The following is a 20,421-nucleotide window of genomic DNA, read 5'->3' as shown; positions in this document are numbered from 1 at the left end:
ATAGCCAGGTTTGACCTGACTTCTTTCCAATAAGGAAAAAATCTAGTAAAATACTTGTTTTTTCCAAGTGTTGATACATGTTAAAGTCTTACTGAACTATTAAAACCTCAGGACTTCAACCAGTTCATTTTAGTCATGATATGGCCTAAAGTTGAAGTATTTTCTAAAAGCTAAACAATGCCAAATACATTTGGCTGGGATCAAAAGCCAAATCTATTTGTTCTCTTTCATCTTCAGTGTTCCATTTCCTAGGAGTATGACCTTAGTCAAACATCTATTAAAGTTAGCTTTTGATCTTACTCCCTTTTTTACAAAAAAGGAAAAAAAAAAAAAAAAGTCAATCTTTAAAATTTTCTTCCAGAGACAATCACACTATTGTGTTTTAATGTTCCACTAGTGTGTGAGTAAATAGGATTCTCTGATGTATGTGATAGAACAGTGGTTAAATGGGACAATCATTTTTGTGTCAGAGACAAGAATCAAAAGGACACATTCTTCAGAAGCTGTTAACTGGAAAAATCCCCCCAGGTCAATGGAAACATGTTAACTGGTCAGTGTGCTGCATTTTTTGGTCCTTTGATGAAAATGCCTTGTAATTTGATAACAGGTAGCTGTTAATTTGTAATACAATTTTCTCTACACCAGTCAAAGCTGCCTAGTGATTAATCAGTAAAAAGGTTAATTTTCTTCTCAAGTATGAGCAGTTTAGTGGCTTTTTGAGAGAAATAAGGATAGATGGGATTGTGGATATTACATCCTGTGTTTCCAGAATAGAATTCTAAAGATGTTTCTTGGTCATCTCTAAGTTTCTACACATTAGGGCAGCCTGTCTCACTTTCATTTCTCAGCTTCAGTGAAGTGAGTGGTCTTTCCTAAATACAGACTTGTTCCTAAAACTATCCAGAGGAATAAATTTACAGTTAAGACTTTTATATTTAACATAGCAAACAGGTTAATTATTTAATCCACAAGATCTCTCCTATTAAACCTACTCTTACCAATGTGGTGTCAATGTTAGTGAAATCTCAATTAAAGGATATAGGAGATAAATACTGAAAAAAAAATATTTTAAAGGTATATAAAGAAGAAACAGAAATGCCTTTTTAATAAAGTATTAAATTGACAGATGAATCATATATTAAACTTCTAAAACCAGAGTTAAGTGCTTACTGGAAGCACATTGGAATATTACCTAGATAGGTTGAGTATATATTATTATAAACTAATCAATGTGGGGAAAAAGCTCTAAAGTAGACTTTAACCTCTCAGCTGGAAAAAGATAGCTGTAAAATTACAATGTTAATATTCAGAAATGGCTGAGGACTGCAGAGCATAATATTTTGAAGGGAATACTTGCAAGTTATTACTTATATAATACAGACTTCTGGAGAAGCAAGGTGAATAGATACCTGCAGTATTTTTCTGAATTGGCAAAAAAAAATATTCAATATATCTTGGACATCATTTATATTGAACATATTTTTATTTTAAAGTAACTTTAATTAATTTGAATTTAAGAAGTCTGAATCGATTTGAAGATCTGAATGTACTTTGACTACTGAAGTCATTGGACAAAACCTAAACTGAAAATGTTTGTTGCCATAGTTTTAGAAGGAATGAAACTGCTATGCTGATGCAAACTCAGGAGGAAAGACCAGTAGAGTTTATCTGTAAAGATTTGCAAGGGCAAAGAGAATATTTGCATAATTTTAGATTACTGAGTGTTTCAGTTCAGTGACTAAATTATTCCTCTCCTTCTTGAGCCTGCATGTGGCTTGGGGGCTGCAAGTTAATTCAGCTTGACCAATAAGTAGAGACACATCCTTTAAGATTTTAAAAATGGTGTAGTTCATCTTCTACCTGTTACTTTTATTCACCACCTGGAACAGTAAAATAAGCTTCCAGTCAGTGTCTCAGCTTTGAAAAATGTTCTTTACCTTGCATAGCATAAAATGGAAATGGCTATTCCAGCGTAACTTAATAAACAAAGAAGATATTAACCTATTTGGACTAAATTATTTGTCTCCTGTGTTATTTGTTTAAGTAAATGTGCATGAATAGGCTTCATAAAAAACTCTGTTGAAAGTAACTTAAAACCAGGGAGGTCAGAACAGCCAGAAGTAAAAAAATGCTTAAGAAAAGAAAAAGTTGAGGTACACACTCCTGTAATCATGCTCCATACACTCTCTGGTTGTGTGATCAATAGTCATTAATTTATGCCCCAGAGGAAAGTACAGCTGTTCGTGTTTCTTTACCTGTGGTCTAAACATAGCTAGAAGTTAAATCTGGTTTCTCCAGCCTGTAGGATGCCTCCTCTTGTTTCTTGGCAGTATTAGAAATTCACACATATCCATCACCTATTTGCAGAAGGTGCCCAAAGCAGCAACTCAGCTTTGAGCCAAGGAAGTGCTTGTTGCAGCATTTGCTGCCTGATGTGGTTGCTCTTGCCTACAGAAATGTACTGGAAAGTTGCATGAAAGCTTGTTGTTTCCCAAGTACAGCCAATTGGATTGCTGTGCAAACCCTGCTGAAATAAAAATAATCTAAAATATCTCATTTTGTTCTTAGAGGAAATACGTGGCATGTACATGCTATGATACACCACTCATGCCAACTCACCATAGAACCCTACTTAAAATAGTCAATACTGATAAAAAGGACTTTGTGGCAAAAGCTACATGCCTGTTATAACTGGGATGGAAGTGTTTTTCCACTCCCTGAATTAAAAAAAGGAGAAAAACCTGACAGGTTTTGTTTTGCCAAAAGTGACACAGAGAGCTCATAACATAGCAGCAGGGAGAGTTTTCATTTGAGATGGAGACCTAGAGTCTAGTCCTTGCTCCCCCATGTGTTTCTTTATTTTACATGGAACAACTAATAGAAAATTCATTTGGGAAAATCGTGAGTCAGCTATTTCATGAAAATTTAAGTCATGTTTCTGCACTACCTTCTGCATCTTTTGTCAAATTGATAGTAATTTTAAGTGTGGTTGGTTCTGCCTTAAAGCTGGAGATTGCTTGGGGCCAGTGCCACTGATAGATTTCCTGAATTCTCACTAAGCTGTTTTCCTGTTTTACCAGAAATATTACTGCTTTACTAGTCTGTCCTGATACCACCCAAAGATATTTTCCAGTGTGAATAAGCTGTGGTATTTAAAATTATCTTAAAGCACTAATATTTAGTTTTCATTCAACAGCCAAAATTGGGAAGTAATTTTAGATCTCAGAGGAATATTCCATGAATTTATGTTTTGAAGTGATGCTGCTTTTGGACTTGTGTCTTTTGAACTTACATTAATTAGATGCCATTTGGAGAGGTGTGGGCTTCCTCTTTTCATTGCTTAGGTTGTTGTGCTTCAATTAAACGTAATATTTTTGTGCTTTTTACAAACTGGCCACAAATTTCTCAGCCTTAAGTAACTTAAGAGCAGTGGTAGCTGTGTTGTCATAGCATTCAGTTACTATTCTGGCAGAGGTCTTGAAAAATTGCTTATGTGGAAGAAATAGGGGATGATTTTACGAAGTTGTTTAGGCAGAGGAACCTGGCTTAAATTCTACTGTCTGAGCTAGCACTAGTTACTGCTTCAACTCATTCCCAGTCATTTTGGTAAGAAAAATCTAACCTTTGCAAACAATCCTGCTGATTTTAAGTTTGTTGCAGAGGGATTGCTGCAAAAATACGGGATCACGATGCCTACGAGGGAGGCAGAATTGTATCCTTGGCTGAGTACTTTCTCTGTGCTTGCAACTTAAGCTAGTTTGATGAATACAAATTGTTTCCCTCCTTCTAGTCAGCACAAACAAGTGGAAAACAGTTTATTATTCACAGTGTTGGTGCTGTTGATTTGCAAGCAAGAGGTCTATGGTGCAGTTGTCATCTTGAGTCAAGGGAGCTCACTGCTGCTGCTTGTAGCTTGGTGAGTACCAATGTGAAATTATTTCTTGCTTGGTTTCAGTTCAGCGTGAAAAACAATGAGGAAAGATTGAAGTAACATTTCTCCTCTCTGCTGCTTGAGGGATTCTAGAAGGGGCTGTTTAAGGGATCTGTGCAGCACAATCCTTGAAGGCCCAGAGTCTCAGGGAGGCTGGGCCAGCTGTAGTAAACAGGGCTTAGCAGGGGTAATATTTTAGCAATCCAGCCTCTAACAGCAGTGCCAATCTTGACAGTGTTTTGAAGCTTCATCTGAAAACCTGTGGCGTGATAGATTCACGGAACTCAGTTTTCACTTAAAACCCTTGAAATGTACCGTTCCTGAAATTGTGTTTTGAGACAGCTGGGACATAGTTGAGCTGTACCATCTGATACAAAAAATATATTTGTATGGTATTTTCCAGTCACTAGTAGGAAGTAGCTTGAAATCACTCACAAAGATATCCTTATTCTTAGAAGACCTTCCAGCCCAATTAATTTTATAAACTCGAGAGATTTATGCCAACTCTAGATAAGCTTTCAGACTTTTTGGCACTTAACTGAAAGGACCTCCAAAAACTGAAGCAGTTTTTGCACATGGACAAGTGCTTTAAATCCAGAGAAATTAATTCAATGGGAAAGGAATGAACATGGAGGAAAGAAAAATAGAAACGACTAATTCAAATTACAGATGGCAGCACGTACACCATGACTGGCTTCTGTGATTATAGAGATGTTACAGAATGTCCATGGTGACTATGAGGGCTATTACATTTAATTGTCTTTATAATATAATTGTAGGTTCCTATGAACCCAAATGTATTCTAAAATAGTTAGCTACGTCCTGCTATCAGACGTAAATGCAGTGAGCTCTGAAGCCCAAGAGAAGGTGGTCATTAAACCCTGTCAGTGCATCCAGGGCCTTGACTCTGTGTGAGCTTTCCAGGCTGTGGAACAGGCCAGGATCTTTTAGATCTGACTCAAGTAAATCTTGAGCTTGCCCACCTGGGCCAGGAGGTCAGATAATGGTGCATAGTGCCAGTCGGATGCCAACGCGTGCCAGTGTCCTTCTTTGTCCTGGTTCTGAGTTACTGAAGTTACCAAAACATCCTTGCTCTGCAGGTTGTGGGGTCAGTGTCTAAGGTCTGTTTTTATTTTGGTGCTGATGGTAACCAACTTTGTCTTTTCCTATGCCCTCTCAATATTTAGCAATTTGTGGTTAAGGTTTTATTGCTATAAATGGAAATTATTTTATATAATATTGTTAGGGAGGTAATGTAACTTGTTTAGTTCTTAATTTTTCAAGCTCTTACCGCAATGAATTGTAACCTTCAGTTCATGGCAGCATTATGAAAGCATAAGTGGATAATTTGAGAATTTGGATGAACATCAGTCTAACTTACCCTTACTGAAATCTGAGTCCTAATGCATTACTTTGTCACTCTTTTTGTGTATGATACCACTTTTTAAGTACACCACCTGCTGCAAGGGTTTTCATTTCATGTTGCAAATTTGCAATTACCTGAGCAAAATTGCTTCAGGTATGCTCAGAAGAACATACAAATTACCTGTATAAAGTGATTGTGGGCTTTTCAACAGTAATTCAATGGCTGATGCATCTGCTCGTGTGCTTCTATCTTCAGAAACCTGGAGATGAGAAGTGGAGTGGTCAGTCAATCAAATATACAGAAGGTAAAGGTCATAGTATTGCAGGATACTAAAAGTATTACACGTTACAGTCTTGACAAATCATTCTCATGGCATAGATTGTAAAAAAGAGCAGAAAATGTCACAAAATTAATCAATTCTCACAAGACACACTAAGAGTGAAAGGGAAAAAAAATCAAGTAACCCCTCAGTGCTCTTTGTAGTTTCGATTTTTCTGTTTCCCTCCAATAAGGTAAGCTGGAGTTTTATTTGTTGCAAGATGCCAGCTACCTTTTTGGAGAAAAGTGTTCTGTAAAATGTGTAGTTGAGTACTGCTTGAGCATCAGCTTGAACCTGAGTGCTCATGCTCACATAGATTTTAGCACAATTTTGGGACTGAAATTCTATATACTGCAAACTGAGCCCGTTGGGTTTAAACAAGAAATCTGACAGGTCTTTAGTCATTGTATCTTCATGTGGATTGAGAATATGAAATATCTCAGGCACAGAGACCTGAAGTAAAATATTAATAAATGTTTCCAATCTTTCTGATGGGTATCAGGAAAGGTAAGACCAGGCTATACAAAACACTGAGGTTATAACTGAGGTGCAGAGCCTGAAGAATACAGGCAGAATAGAAAGCATCTGAAAAGCCAGCTCTCACTGTATTTTAAAGTGAACACAAATTTGTAGGTATCAGGACTTTTGCTACTGTCTAAATATATGTGAAATTAGGGAATGACAACCTGTTACTTCTGTGAGTTATTCCATGGAATGTCAGGGACATTTTGGTGTGTAAAGGTTTTAATCTTGCTGATGGTCATGTCAACTGTTGCATGAAATTATATTTTAGAATTAAAAGGAGGTGAGCAAGCACAGAGTGTTAAACAAAAATCACTAGGATTGCAAAATCAAGCCATCAAAATTCAGAAACATTTGTGCGACCCTAACTGGTCCCTCGGGCATTTGACAAAGTCTTTAAATGACATGATCACAGACTGGTATTTTCCCCAGCCTAAGTGCTTCATTGCTGATAGAGAATCGATTGACCTGGGGGGCAGCAGGGTTGTGTGATGAAGAGACCTATTGGTGTGTCTGTCCCTGGCTGTCTGCTCCAGAGGTAGGAGCTGTGTCAGGAATGTTCAGGGGCTGTGGAAAGGCAAAGAACAAGCTCTCTCAAGTAAAGGCTGTGTGCCAGCTCACTGCAAAAACAAGCTGACTGGAGCTTCTCTGGGGCAGATCAATTTCTCACAATTTCTGACAAAGATGTGTAATGCCTCTTTGGGGTTTTTTCCTTCCTCAATAGGGTTCCTTTGCCATAGTGTAGTATCATGACATGTTAAAGTGTTGGTGTTTAAAAATTAGGCCACTCAAAAATTTTGACTATTGTGTGGAATGTTTTGCTAAAGACCTTCACTAATCTCTGAATTTTAATTAGCTGACTGTGTTTAGAGAATTAGTCTGTTTTCTCTTTCACTTCAGACATGTAGCAGGATAAATACTGTATAAAGACTTTCAAATTTTCTATTCTATAACAAGTTTTTGCTGTTTGGGATGCTTTCCTGTTGCAAAATGGGGAAGAACATATTTTTTATATATAGTTGTAATACAAGAATGACTGGCTGCATATAGTAGAACATATGAAGGAAACTCAAGTATTATAATACATTTCTTGGCTATTGACTACATTTCAGCATGGCAATGTCAAATGGATGTAGCATGGATTTCAGTCTGGGCCCCACAGCATCCTCCAGGGCCTAGGTGAATACTCCCACAACTGAGCCCATGATAAAGCTTTGTGCTGTGGTGCTTAGGCTGAAATCCCATCCTCTGCCTTCAGTGGCCAATTACTCACTGAGTTCTTTCCTTACAGTCTCTAAAATGTTTCGCCTTGATGGATTACTGTGATCCATCTGAAATGGTGGCCAAGATATATTTGAATAGCCATCGAAAACAGAACATGCAATAGTCCAAAAAGTTTCCTAGAGTTTCTGATTGAGCCAGCTTACAGAAAGGCAACAAATCTGCAATTATAAGACTTCAGTGTTCAGACCTGTCTGCAAACTGCTCAGACACTTTGGTCATTTTAATGTTCTTAGTCAATAATTTTGGTTTCACTGTCCTTCATGTTAGTAGCTGGGTTTTACTTGCCAGTTTATCATTAAACACAACTCATTTGTTTGAGCTAGAGAAGCCTCTACTTTCTAATGTGAATGTTTTAATTAATTTGTGAATTCTTGCAGGCATTCTGAAAACATAGTACATTAAATGTATTTATTAATTTCCTTATTAAAGAAAGCGGGAAAGAAAGCATATCCTTTTCAGCCTTCCAAGGCCTAATGTATTGGAAGTTTCAGAATTGTTTTCACTGTTCGCAATATGGTATCTGATATTAACATTTCATACTACCAGATGTTTCATTATTCCTGTTTTAGCACATGATACTTGACCCATAGCTGCTTGAAGTGCAAATAGCAAACAAGCCAGTGTACAATGCTTGACTGTTAGACTGAAATAATATGGCAAGGCTAAGATGGTTTTCATTTTCCTTTGAATATTATTAATTGGAATGTGTTGACTGTTAATTTAATTAAATGTTTTGTTTTAATATAGGATTGTTCTTTAGTTTGCTGACTCACCATTTCATTTAATTAATTGCAAACCTCAAGATTTGATTACTCATAGTTCTCTTTTAGTTAATTTACTTGTTCACAGTTCTGACAGAAAAGCTTTCAAACTAATATGAAGGAGGGACACAGTCTTAACTAAATAGGGAACTGAGAAAATAGCTGTACTTAGAGCACAAGATTAGCAGATACTGAGGGTCACCTTAAAATGCTCAGAGTCCTAGTATGCACCATCAAAGTCCAATTTTCAGCAAGCAGACGTTAGTTAAACATAGAGGGCTCACTTGCATGCAAGACACTCAGTGTGGGAATGTAATGCGAGTTTTAGTTTCTTAAGGGTCTCCAAGAAGGTACTTGGTAATCAGTAAATTGTGATGTTTACTTGAGGCAAGAGACGCTGTCCTCTTGTTGCCTGGTGCTCAGGAAGGTGGGTGGGTTTGGCACAGCCCTGTAATGGGATCCCAGCCCTGAGGGGGTCACACAACAAACAACCTTGAGTTGTGATCTTTGGGCCATGCAGTAAAACTGCTTTGTTGTTGTTGTTGAAATAATTCCTGAGACTTCACAGAGGAATAATCTTCAGTAATCTTTGTCTGGATACGGGTTGTTTGAGTAAACAATTAACCACTAACTTCTTCACACCCTCAAATACTCCAGCCAAGTACCTTGGCTTTAGGAGCAGAGGACATGGTCAGTGGTTCCAGCCCTCCCAGAAGGAACCAAGCCTCACAGTATGTTCAGATGGATTGGATCTCCAACACCCCACAAGCAGCGGGGCTTCCTCAGAACAGTGTGACCTGCCATGTTGAATAAGCAGAGTATGGGCCTAATTTGGATCACATCTTTGATATGAAAACTGTTTGGTGCTTAGGTATATTTTAACTGTGACTCAGAATTGCAATTGCAGAATTTTACTTCAGTGCAACCTGAGCATAAAGTGTGCTGGTCTGTGTGTCCTTGAAGGGTGATTTCAGGGCTAAATGTGTGTGTTGTACAGCAGAGCTGTGCAGACTTGTCAAAAGGAGAGTACACAATGTCCTGACAAAACTGAAATTGCAGAATGCAGATCACTAATGGCAGTTGGTTGTTTTGCCATATGCACGATGCAGGTGTACCTGAGCACACCCTACCACAATCTGCTCTGCTGTTGTAATCAAGGTTCAGAGTGAGAGAGAGCTGACCCAGAACCTGGCTCCCAAATTCCTGCATTCCCACTGACGAGGCTTGTGCAGGTCCCACCAGCTCCTCAAGGAGCTGCTCTTTCAGCCAAGGCAACTGGTGGCTTCTGGGTTCCAGTCAGCAGGACTGGCTCACTGGCCACATGGTTGCCAGCAGTTTTGAAAACAAATAATTGCAACTGTGGTGAGACTTGTGCTTGGTTGTTATTGTTAGTATTGTAAAGGTTGGATGTGTTGGATAAGAAGTGGTTTATTTCCTGGTTTATTTCCTGGATGTTTAGTGATTAATCACAGCTGGCAGAAGATGACTGAAGGAAGGGGAATTTAAGGTGTAAATTGAGAGGAAAAAAAACCCAGAAGCTTTTGAAGTATGTAGTCCAGCATGTTGCTTCTTCTAGTGGTCATTTTTTAGGGTGAGAGCAGAGGGATAGGTACATACGTTACAGCAGTTTTCCAGTACATTTTTCAAAGTGCAGTACTCCTAAGTGAGATCCTGCTGCTGCTAATGATTCATCTGAGAGAATGGCCATGATTCTTCAGTTCTTTGTAGATCTTTACGTAACTCAGTTGAAGAATAGCCCTCTTTGCCACAGCTAGCCAGAGCTGAGTCAATTCTAGGGAGGAGTTTTATTAATAGTTAAATTAAATAGCAGGTTCAGTAACGTTAGCCATAGCAGTAGCCTTAACTGAAGATGATGCCAATGGGTGATTGCTGTACCTCTTCCTCCATCATTTCCATTAGTAGCACTCTCTTACTGCTGAAACCATTTGCCTTAGCCTCAATTTTATTAGCTTTCAGAAATGCTGAAGAACTAGTACACTGTTTTTCAGGTGCCTCATACAGTCAGATTCTGGGCCTCTTACTGCTATCAAAAGTCTAGTAAGAAATTATAAAGGTTGGGAATAAGTGACTGAGAGTATTAGAGACTTTGCTGATACTGATCTTAGAGATAGTATTGGCTGTGTCTGCTTCAGGTTGATGCCTGGCTGCTCAGGCTCTCTGGGCTGTAGTGCTTGCTATGTTAAGACCCTGCAATACTCTTTAAACTTTTCATGCTGAAGTAGAGTGACTTTGGGGTGGCAGATGGCACAGCATAGATTTCTGATACATCACTGTTTTTTGGCTGTTGTCCTTATGACAGCTGTGCCTGGTTAGGGAGCTCAAAAATGCCTGAAAATAATTACCTTTAATTTCTGCAGGTGGCATCATGGTAGTTTTAGGACTGTGTTGATTCTTTTCTATTTGTTCCTTTGTACCCTTTCTGCCTTCATTATGCATCTGATAGAAGTGTTTAAGAGCAGGGTTTTGGTGGTTTGTATTGGTTTGCGTTGTGTTTTTGCGTTTTTGCTTTGATACAGTGCCCTGGATAATGTTTTGTCTTGTCTTTTCTCTGAGTGTTTTACTTAGTCTGAATTCACTTTCCATTCACTGTTTATCTTCTTATGAATAGTTACTTTTTTGTATGTTTAAACTGAGTAAAGTTTTATGACTTACAGTATCCAAATATGTGTAAATACTGACCCAGATGAAAATATTTACTGGAGCATTGGTTCATCTATACCTGTTTGGGTAAACAGAAATGATGTTATGATAAAAACTGCCATGTTCAGACTCTATTTTTGTAACCTTTAAAGTTAGTGTAAATTCCTCATGAATTAATTAGAAGTATGAAGTGAAAAGAGTAGGCTGTGTGTGCAAGTTCTGAGGGTGCTCCAATGATGGCTGTGTCTCAAAAGTTGGAATTGTTTGGGATAAAGAGGAAAAAAGTTTGGGTAGGCAGGCAATACAGGTTCCTGGAAATACTGAAAACACTGAATTCCTTAAAGGGATTTCTGCTGGTGCTTGCTTTTTGAACTTCTTGAAACAATATTTAGGACACTCAAAGAGTATTCCAAATGCATTTCCCCTAAAAAAAAAAAAAAAAAAAAAAAAAAAAAAAAAAAAAAAAGTGGTGAAGTTTATAGACTATTTCATCTTCTGTAAAATGTGGAGAACAGTTTCATCATTGGAGATGTATTCTTCAGTGGGTCAAGTGTGAGTGATGTCACCCAGATAATTTGTAAAAAGAGGAGTTTAAACATTGGGATTTTATATCTGCTTCAAAAAACCCTGTAACATTTGCAAAAGATCTTAAAAGGATTTTAGAGAAAAAATATTTTTAAAATAAAAAAAAATGAATATTGTTATGGTACAATAATATTCTGTATGAAGTGAGGACTCAATAAATGGCCTAGAAGATTGTTGAAGATTTTCTCTAGACTTATAAGTTCGTATTTAGTATCATAATAATTAGATCAATATTAATGTATCAATGACAAAACAGGAAAGTTAGTGACCAATTATTGTAGGTAATATTTCTTAGATCTGACATCAGGGATTTGGGAATATAGGAGTCTGTAATTGCCCTTTGCTTCTGTGAATGTTGAGAGGCTCTTAGGCAAGATGCAAGGAGGAGGCCAGATGGTCTGGAGAGAAGAGGGCTCATGTAACTCCATCTCATAACCTGTCACCTCCAATTTACTGTTGCTACTCAGGGCTTCCTTTGCTGAAGTCACCTGAATTGCTGCATCCATATGTGATAATACATGTCCCTCCTCTGTGCAGTCTGTCTATTGATTCCTTGCTTACTTAAGTTAGATTAAAATAATCAGAACTTTTGTGAAGCCTATTACAGGATCAGCAGAGCTAATCTAAATGTCAAATTCATAGCAGCTTTTAAAAGAAAGTATTTTAATTTATGGATGTCTGGCATTATGGGATGTGAAAATTATTAGTTCACTTTAATCAGTATCTAATCTGTCAGTAAGCAGTACTTTGCAGAAACAGCAGATTATTTAATTCAGTTTTAACGTATGATATCTTTGTGGAGTGATACAACATGCACCACCAACAAAACCCATGGGTTTGTGGTCAGCGCATCTCAGTGCTTTTGTAGAACTACTGCACAGTCAATGGCAAGATAGCATTTATCTTACTTTTTAGCAAGTGACAAAAGCAAGTCATACTACACAGGGAGGAAGACAGTAAACCCATTTAATTCATAACTGAATGACTAAACAGTTACACCTGTAGAGGTCTTTTTGGTTACATGGCTTTATCCCCTGTATTATCATGCGAGAGATGAACTTCAGATATTTTCAGCCACATCTTGCCCAGAGTAAAAGTAATTTGATACTGCCTGAAAGAAAATCTGTTCTCTTACTTACTGACCAAGTCGCAATGATAAAACTTTAAAAGTTTACTCTTATTAAATATTATATGGGGAGCCTTAATAATAATGTAATGATGGTAGCTTGTACCCTAGCACTAGGCAATTTCTCCTCTTTTGTTGTTAGAAATTTATTTTTAGTCACTTGATTACAACTAACCCCCCTTAATTCTGTAAATTTGTTCTAGTCTTAATGGTCTCTTAAAGGTGGGATCAGGTTTGTAATTACCATTTGTACTTTTCTAATGTTTCCAGTGTAATATTTTCCAGTAACAATCATGTCAATCTAAACCAACAGACAAAATCATATTTGGCTATGTAATTTAATATAATAACATGGACAAACCAATCCTGTACTAACTGGCTTTGAGCTGTTGAAATTGAGGAATACTGTCTTCCTAGTGCACTTGGAAATTTTATAGCAGCTAAATAAGTCAACCAGAAAGTGATCAAAGTGACAAAATGATCAAAGTGACAGGAAATTATATTTTAAAGTATAATCAAAAACATTACCATTAAATAAATATTTCTTTATGCTAAACATGTAGAAAAAATAATAGAAATGTGAAAGAATTTAAAAAACCCAAAACATTCTTAGAATGGTGCACTGAAAATGCTCAGTGCTCAGAATGTTTCATTACTGGACTAAGAATGATTATTGCTTTTATGTGGCTTATTCTTACAAAAAGGAATTGTTTTGTTCTTTATAGTTTTCAGTCCCAGATTGTATTTATAAATTTATTATGGCTTATTTATTCATTTTTTCCCAGGTCTGACAGCAGCTGCCATGGCCGAAGCCATGAAGTTACAAAAAATGAAGCTGATGGCGATGAATAGCCTTCATGGAAGTGGAAGTCAAAATGGGACAGAATCAGAAAATGAAGAGCTCAATTCTAATGCAGGTGAGTAATCCTGAGCGTGGGAGCTCTAGGAGAGCTCTGAACACCTGTTTTTGTGCATGGGAAACAAAACCAGAAATCCATTTCAGATTCTTGCCCTCTTTAATTTTGTAAGCTTTGCTCTGCCAGCGTCAGATCGCTTTCCTCCAGTATTTCTCCTGTTTTCCTAGCAGTCATCTTCATTAATTTTTTGAGAAGTTTTGGTGAAGGATTGTTTTAATTATGTTAGAATACAGACATTAGAAACTAAATATATTTGTAGTAACAAAAGACTTCTCTATTGGCACGAATACAGTGAGTCTAGAGTTTTCCTGTAAATGATGGAAAGTTTCCAAAGCGTCAGGTTGTTGGAAGTCATTATGAGTTCCACAGTTCACTGGAGAAAGGTAAAGTAGGGAATGCCAAATCACCAACTTCTTGTTTTTTTCCCTGAATGGGCATTTGCAAACCACAGCTCAGAAGGAGACTCATGATGAATGTTCTGGCCTGGCTGGCTGGAATAACACTGGGTAGAAGGCACTGGCATCAACATAGGCTCAGTCTGTGCTACTGTCAACATTACTGTGGACTTAAACTGAGCTCCTGAGCCCCAGCTCCACAAGAATAGGGTTCCAAGTCAGAAATGGGTCCTTTGAAGAGGATATATTTTGTTTAATTCTAATCTCCTTATCAGGTGAATAGGAGAGATTTTTACTTGGACAGTGTAGAGAACCTAGAATAAGGTCAATTTTGTCTCAGAATGCTGCTGGATACCTACTGCAATAAGGCAAGTTCACTTGGACCCACTTTTTGGCACAAGCAATCCTGCAATACACTCTTAGCCTTTTGGAAACTTACACAGTGTTTGTTTTCATTATCAATTCAAGACAGAGACATTGATCCCTCTTGGGTTCAGCTCACCAGCACTCACATGCCTCTGAAGTCACACACACGTCTTTATAGACAAAGAGGCTCTCATAGTTTGCCTGCTTGGATGGTGCAGAATGTATATGCATTGTACCGTCAAAATGGTAATTTATTAGACCAATAAAGCAGCAGCTGGGAGGTCTTAGACTCATTTTCTAAAGGAATAACTTTGAATTCATGACAAATTTATGCACAAAGCAGTCTTTCCAAAAGTGGTGTTGCCTTTTGCTAATTTTGTGTACTCATCTGTATTGAAGAAATCTGGCTTCTAATTCATGCATTAAACCCTTTTCCAGCTTTCTGTTAGGTGGGATATGTATTTCTCACCTCTCAGACCCTAATCAATTAGTGCATATACTGAATTCAGAAAAAAAGCACTGAAAAAGCATGTTATACTCCTTATTTAGTTCAAAATTAATCATGACATTTCAGTGAATGCTAAGAAGTATGACTGAAGATAGAATTGTACAGAACAGCAAGGAAGCTTCATACAAAAAAGATGCAGGGTTAGGATTAGGCTTTTTAAAAGCTGCTGTACAAAAGCTTGCTAATTTGAATATTCATTATTTGGTGTGTTACTTGATAGGGCAGAATTTGTATACTTTATATGGGGAAAACCTACAGTACATGAATATTATTCTTTTAGGTACCTCATTGACAAGTTTTATGGGGGACTCTCATACCAATCTTTCAAATATCCATCAAGAGCATGCGAATTAAATAAATGTTCTCTGTGGTTTAGCAATTTGATGAGTTCTAGAACTGACTCAGTATCAATTTAAATATTTGGAAAAATTCCCTCTGACTTTAGCTAAAGTTACAGTGGGGCCCAAAGATAAGGAATTCCTGTCAGTTATATAAAGATCTTTTCTCAATTCTTTCCCCTTTTCATTGCCTAATTTAGTAAAATGGCCAAGAACAAATTAAGTGGATCAGCTGCTAGTATTTCTTACAGACAGAGAGGTAAGTCCTTAACAAAAAGAACTACTGCGACAGATGAGTCCTTAACAGAACTACTAAAAAGCACAATTTTCCCTCTTTCTATTATCTGCAATGCCAACATTGGGCTCATTTTTATTATGCATAGCTTCTCTTTTTATTGCAGGGTCATTTTTAAAGATTTACATTAAGTAGGTACAGCAGGATGTGTGAAAAAAAGAAAATGAAAGGAATGTAAAGCTGAATTATACATTCCACTGTTCTTAATAAGTGAGTAGTTGTCAAATAGTCAGTATAGAAAGCTCATGGGAGGCTGAGGTAGAGTATGAAGAGAGTGGACACTTTGTTTGGAAATTGATCCACATTTTGTAACTTTGATTCACTATAGAGAGAAACACCATAATAATTTTGTGTGCATGAAACCTTTGCCAAATGTTTGTTTTGCTCTAAACTCTTAACAATTTAAATGAGTATTAAAAACAAAATGGGGATGTGAAGGAGAAAGAAAATTGAATTTTGAATATTGATTTTTTTCACTAAGAAGAGGTAAAAAGCAGAGCGAAGGAGTCAGAAGCCTCATAAGTGAGAAAAACATTTTATTTTAGGAGAGAGACCTACAGTTTGTTTGATTTGAGGTTGTGTTTAATAGCTTCTGTAATGGCTGCAACATGACTCTGCATCTAGATTTCAGCATGAATAACAACCTGTTCGTGTTTCATTTAGCTCCAAATGAGAAATTCTGTCTTTTATTGTTTTAGGAAATTAGTCTGTGTACTATTGCTCCTGGAACTTTATAATTAATCACAAAAGGTTATGGCTGTGGAGAGTTTGTGGGAAATAGATGTCTGAATGATTATAATTGTAGCTGTCAAATCAGAAATATAGTTGTACAGAGCAGAGGACCTTTAACTTCCTTTGATTTGTTTTGTAGTGGTTTTGTTTTTTTCTTTTTACTGTAAGAAAGACTTGAAGTGTTGCAGTTTTACTTGAAACAACAACTGCAGAGATTGTTGGCTTTTCACCTCAGTGGTACCAATTGACTTCCTTTGGCATACTTAAGATCATAGGATGTCTTGGGCTGGAAGGGACCTCTAAAGGCCATCTGGTCCAACCCCCCTACAATAAGCAGGGACATCTCCAGCCACCCTTCAATATTCCTCGTCTTCTCTAATCTGGTATATGAGTGGAATACTCTCTTTTGCTGGTGTTTATTTTTAATTAAAAATGTAATTGATCAGTATCAAGTCCTAAATATTTATTGCCAGATTTTTTTGAAGTTTGTCACTATATACAGGTGATTGGTATAATAAAAAAGGGTATCTTGTCATATTCATTTCAGGCCCCATCCTGTATCTGTTGAAGTCAATATGAAATAATTTTGGATTTTTCTTAAGTAATGCCTAAACTGTCACTTCTGTAGTTTCTTTCTCTCTGTGTGTGCATCTCTGGTGATGGAAATTTTTGAAGAGTTTCTGTATCTGGAGCCAGAACTCATGCTACCAATTTAAAATCTCAACTCCGACTCTCACGATCACTGACTATAATTGCTCAGATATATTGTCCTCTAGGAAATTACAGGTGTGAAATTGCATCTTACAAGTGTGTCTAAGAAAGTGGTGAATAAATGCACCAGTTCTTTTCCTGCTTCTAGTCCAGCTGGAATGTTTTTGCCATCAGGCCCTACCTATGTCCTTTATGTGATATTATAATAATAATCTCAGTAACGGTGGCATTTAGTATTGGAAGATTAAAAATAACTTACTAAAAAAATGATGCAAGAGACAATACTGGATCTGTGAGGAAAAAGGTACAAAAAATTTGAATTTTTAAAAATTGAAGTAATGCATTAGTTCACTGTGCTGTGAAGAATTTTACATGTTTGAACATTAATGTCCTACTTCCACTCACTACAGAGAGAGGATTTTTTTTTTTTTTTTTTGCACCTTCCTACTCATCATATGAAGTGTTGAAGCAAACTTCTCAGGCAGTTGAAAATCTCTTATTCAATCTGGCACTGCAGGTTCTCTGGCCCCTCAGTCCAGCCAAGCTGTGCTGCGTGTTCCTTGTAGCCTAGTGTCTGTCTCCGTCTTCTCACAGCATCTGGGAGAGAAGGTTGAACGTAGACAACCGTATAGTTAGGGACATAGGTTTCTGGAAGTGGAATAAATTACATCCCTCTGGAATCTGAAATCCCTAGTGGCCATAAGTCAGTTATAAAACCCTACTCCTCCTTTTTGGCTACTCCATGTGAATCCTTGGAGATAAGATGGTTTGTTGGTGGTGATCAGTGCACGTGTCTGAGGACTGCCATAGCTAAGGGGAGTCCTGGAAAGCTCGACTGATAATATGTGCCAGGAGGGATCTGGCCTTTCATGTTCTTGGAAAATGAGCAAGATCAAGAGTTTGAAGCTGGCAGGTGAAGCCAGGTATGCTGGTTGTGCATGCAGATCTCTCAAAGCACAACCATGTAATCCATTTTGTTGTTCTATAGAAATAAGATAAAACCAAACCTCTCTGGTTGCACTCCATTTTGTTGTTCTATAGAAATAAGATAAACAAAACCAAACCTCTCTGGTTGCAAAGAAGTGTGTATAAAGATCATCTGTTTCATCATCATGCAGTAATAATAGTAGGTGAAGTGTTTTCTGGAAATTAGCATGTAATTACCTAGGGAAATCTGAAACTTATTTGAAATTGGAACTGGTTTTTTTTTTTTTTTTTAATAGCATGGCAGCAGGTAATTTGTGTAAGTATGTGATGGAACTGGAACATGAAGGGTGGATTGCAAAATGCAGTATTGGTGATACTACCTGAAGATTCTTTACAGATGCTGTGTTACACAGCTGCATAAGCAAGGACAGAGCTGTGCAGAGCAATCTGTGACAGTACCTGTTTGTACAAAACCTCTCTGCAAAGAAGAAAGCAGTTATTTCCTTCTGTGGGCTTTTGGAGTTAGCACACATGATTTAATAAATGCGTTTTACTTTCCCAGGAGAGATATCAAACTGTACTAAGTGTTTCAGTGGTATTTCCTTAGGAAGTCAAAATGTTATTCTGTATGTAGAGTCTTGTTGCTTAATTTCCAGACAAGGAGCTAAGTTAGGCAGAAAAGAAAGGAAAAACACCCTAGCTTTTGGCATGTGAGGATCAGAGAAAAAAAGCTCCTAGAAAAAAAAAATAGTGTGATATTTTTATCCTTTTTTCCCTATAGTACCTGCCATGCAGTCTTCTCATAAATGCAAACATCCTTCACAATCTGTTTAAAAAACCACAAATACATCACTCGAAGGAATATTTAAGGAACCATCAGGAGGGAAAAAACTCATTGGTTTAATGGAATGCTGTCAAGGAAAATCAGCATCACAAACGACACAGGGGCAGAATTGATACTTTTGCACTGACATGTTAAAAGAAAATCCCATGCATTATTTAGAAAACCCAGAAATCTGTCAGCTGTATGATTGCCGAGTTAGCAGAAGCAGGAGGATGCTGCTCAAGTTGAAAAGAAACGCGTAGGCACAGATCCATATTGTAACCTTTCATGTTCTCCACCCACCATGAGTACCCAGCTATTACACGGTCAGCATTTTTTAGTTTTTCTCTTTTAAAATTTTCAAGTGCTTGAAAAGTCAAAAGACGTAGGTCTTTTATTCTAAAAAGCAGGATGCCGAGGCTGTTATTTTGTTGTAAGAGTAAAAATGACAAGACCAGAGAACAGAATTTGTTAATCCTTGAGCACTGTGTGTGCAGACTTTCTGAAGTCATTTTTCCTGTTGTTAATGCAAGTATTTTTGTTACATGAGGAGAGAGTTACTGTTTCAAGGAAGATAATTTTACTTAAAGAACAGAAAAAGTTGATGCCATTTTAAAAATGTATCCAGTCCAGACTACTATTAATATTTTTAGAATTAGTTGAAAAGCTAGTGAAGCATACTTCTAATTTTCCTTAATTGTCCTTTTGTCAGAAGGAATATATACAATCTTGAAAGAAGAGAGAATTTACAATGTTTTATTTCCTGTGCCATCTCATTCAAAAGCTAGGCTTGTCCAACTCTGGCCTTAGCAGACATATTTAAACATTTCATGCTAAAAATTGAGACATCTGTGCTATTTCTTTAGACATGTAATTGTGTTGATCTTGCCTATGTGAAGATACTTGCTTTTCATGCTGGAAATTGAGAGTAGGCACATAGTGGCTAAGAGGATATTCCTGTTTGAGCTGTGAAGTGAGCTACTGGTCCAGGGCCTCCAAACACAAATGGATTGCACCCTGGGATAGGTAGGATAGATGGGAAAGAAGATGACATTTTTTAAGTGCCTTTATTCTCAAACATGCAGATGATGATGTACAGTGAGTATGCCTCATGGTATGACCCATACTGCCCAATGAGATTGGCAGTGAATGGTCAGTATCATGAACAGACACAACTGGAAAGGTCTCCTGGAGATCAGAAAGGAGTTCAGAGCACGTGGCAGCTCCTGTTCAGTCCACCAGGCTGGGATAGCTTTCTGTGGGAGAGGTTGGACACTGCAATAGGACTGTGCTGGTACATGTTACAGTGTGTGGCTGAAAAAAAAATGTCATTTTGAAGCCCCTGGACAAGCCATTTTTTCTTTAGGGCTAACTCACAGTGTGCTGCAGTCTGAGGTGTGGGTGAGGCTCCTCCACATAATGAAGGTGTGTCTGGCCCCACAGGTGACTGGCTGGCTGTGAGGACAAGCTCTGCAAGTGTGCCTATCCCAAGGCTGTAACAGGTGAAAAAGATTCATGCTTGGATGAAACTCAGTGGCTTTCAGGATGTGTAGATGTGGAGGTGTGGCTTCTTGGAAGTTTCTTGAAGCCGCTTGGAAGTGATACCTGTGATCGTAAGAGTGAAGGGACTAAAACATTCACTTAACACTGAAGCTTTAAAAGCTTTACTCATTGCTGCTTGTCAGAAAACGTCCGAGGTTGCTGAATGATACAGAGTAATGAATTCCCTGCAGATAATGTAAGTGGGGCCTTCCTGGGGCCAGTGCCTGATAATTTGGGAGGAAAAGGTTGATGTGCTGTTTTCTTTTTCAAGATACAGCTCCTCAAGCATTAGCCAGGCAGTGATAAGCTGTT

At 37.6% G+C, this 20,421-nt stretch overlaps 1 protein-coding gene across 1 annotated transcript in view; it reads left to right on the top strand.

The window, feature by feature from the left end:
• DACH2 (dachshund family transcription factor 2) overlaps window positions 1–20,421 on the top strand; it is a 145,048-nt gene that overhangs the window by 34,230 nt on the left and 90,397 nt on the right. Inside the window, exon 3 of the mRNA XM_009996602.1 lies at window positions 13,341–13,472. Coding sequence (XP_009994904.1) covers window positions 13,341–13,472 — 132 coding nt within the window. The remainder of the gene's footprint in view (window positions 1–13,340; window positions 13,473–20,421) is intronic.

Source organism: Chaetura pelagica, unplaced genomic scaffold (genome assembly GCF_000747805.2).
Source record: "Chaetura pelagica isolate M959 unplaced genomic scaffold, ChaPel_1.0 scaffold103, whole genome shotgun sequence".
Classification (NCBI taxonomy): domain Eukaryota; kingdom Metazoa; phylum Chordata; class Aves; order Apodiformes; family Apodidae; genus Chaetura; species Chaetura pelagica.
The sequence above is the reverse complement of the archived record's forward strand: the minus strand, read 5'-3'. Positions and strand labels throughout refer to the sequence as shown.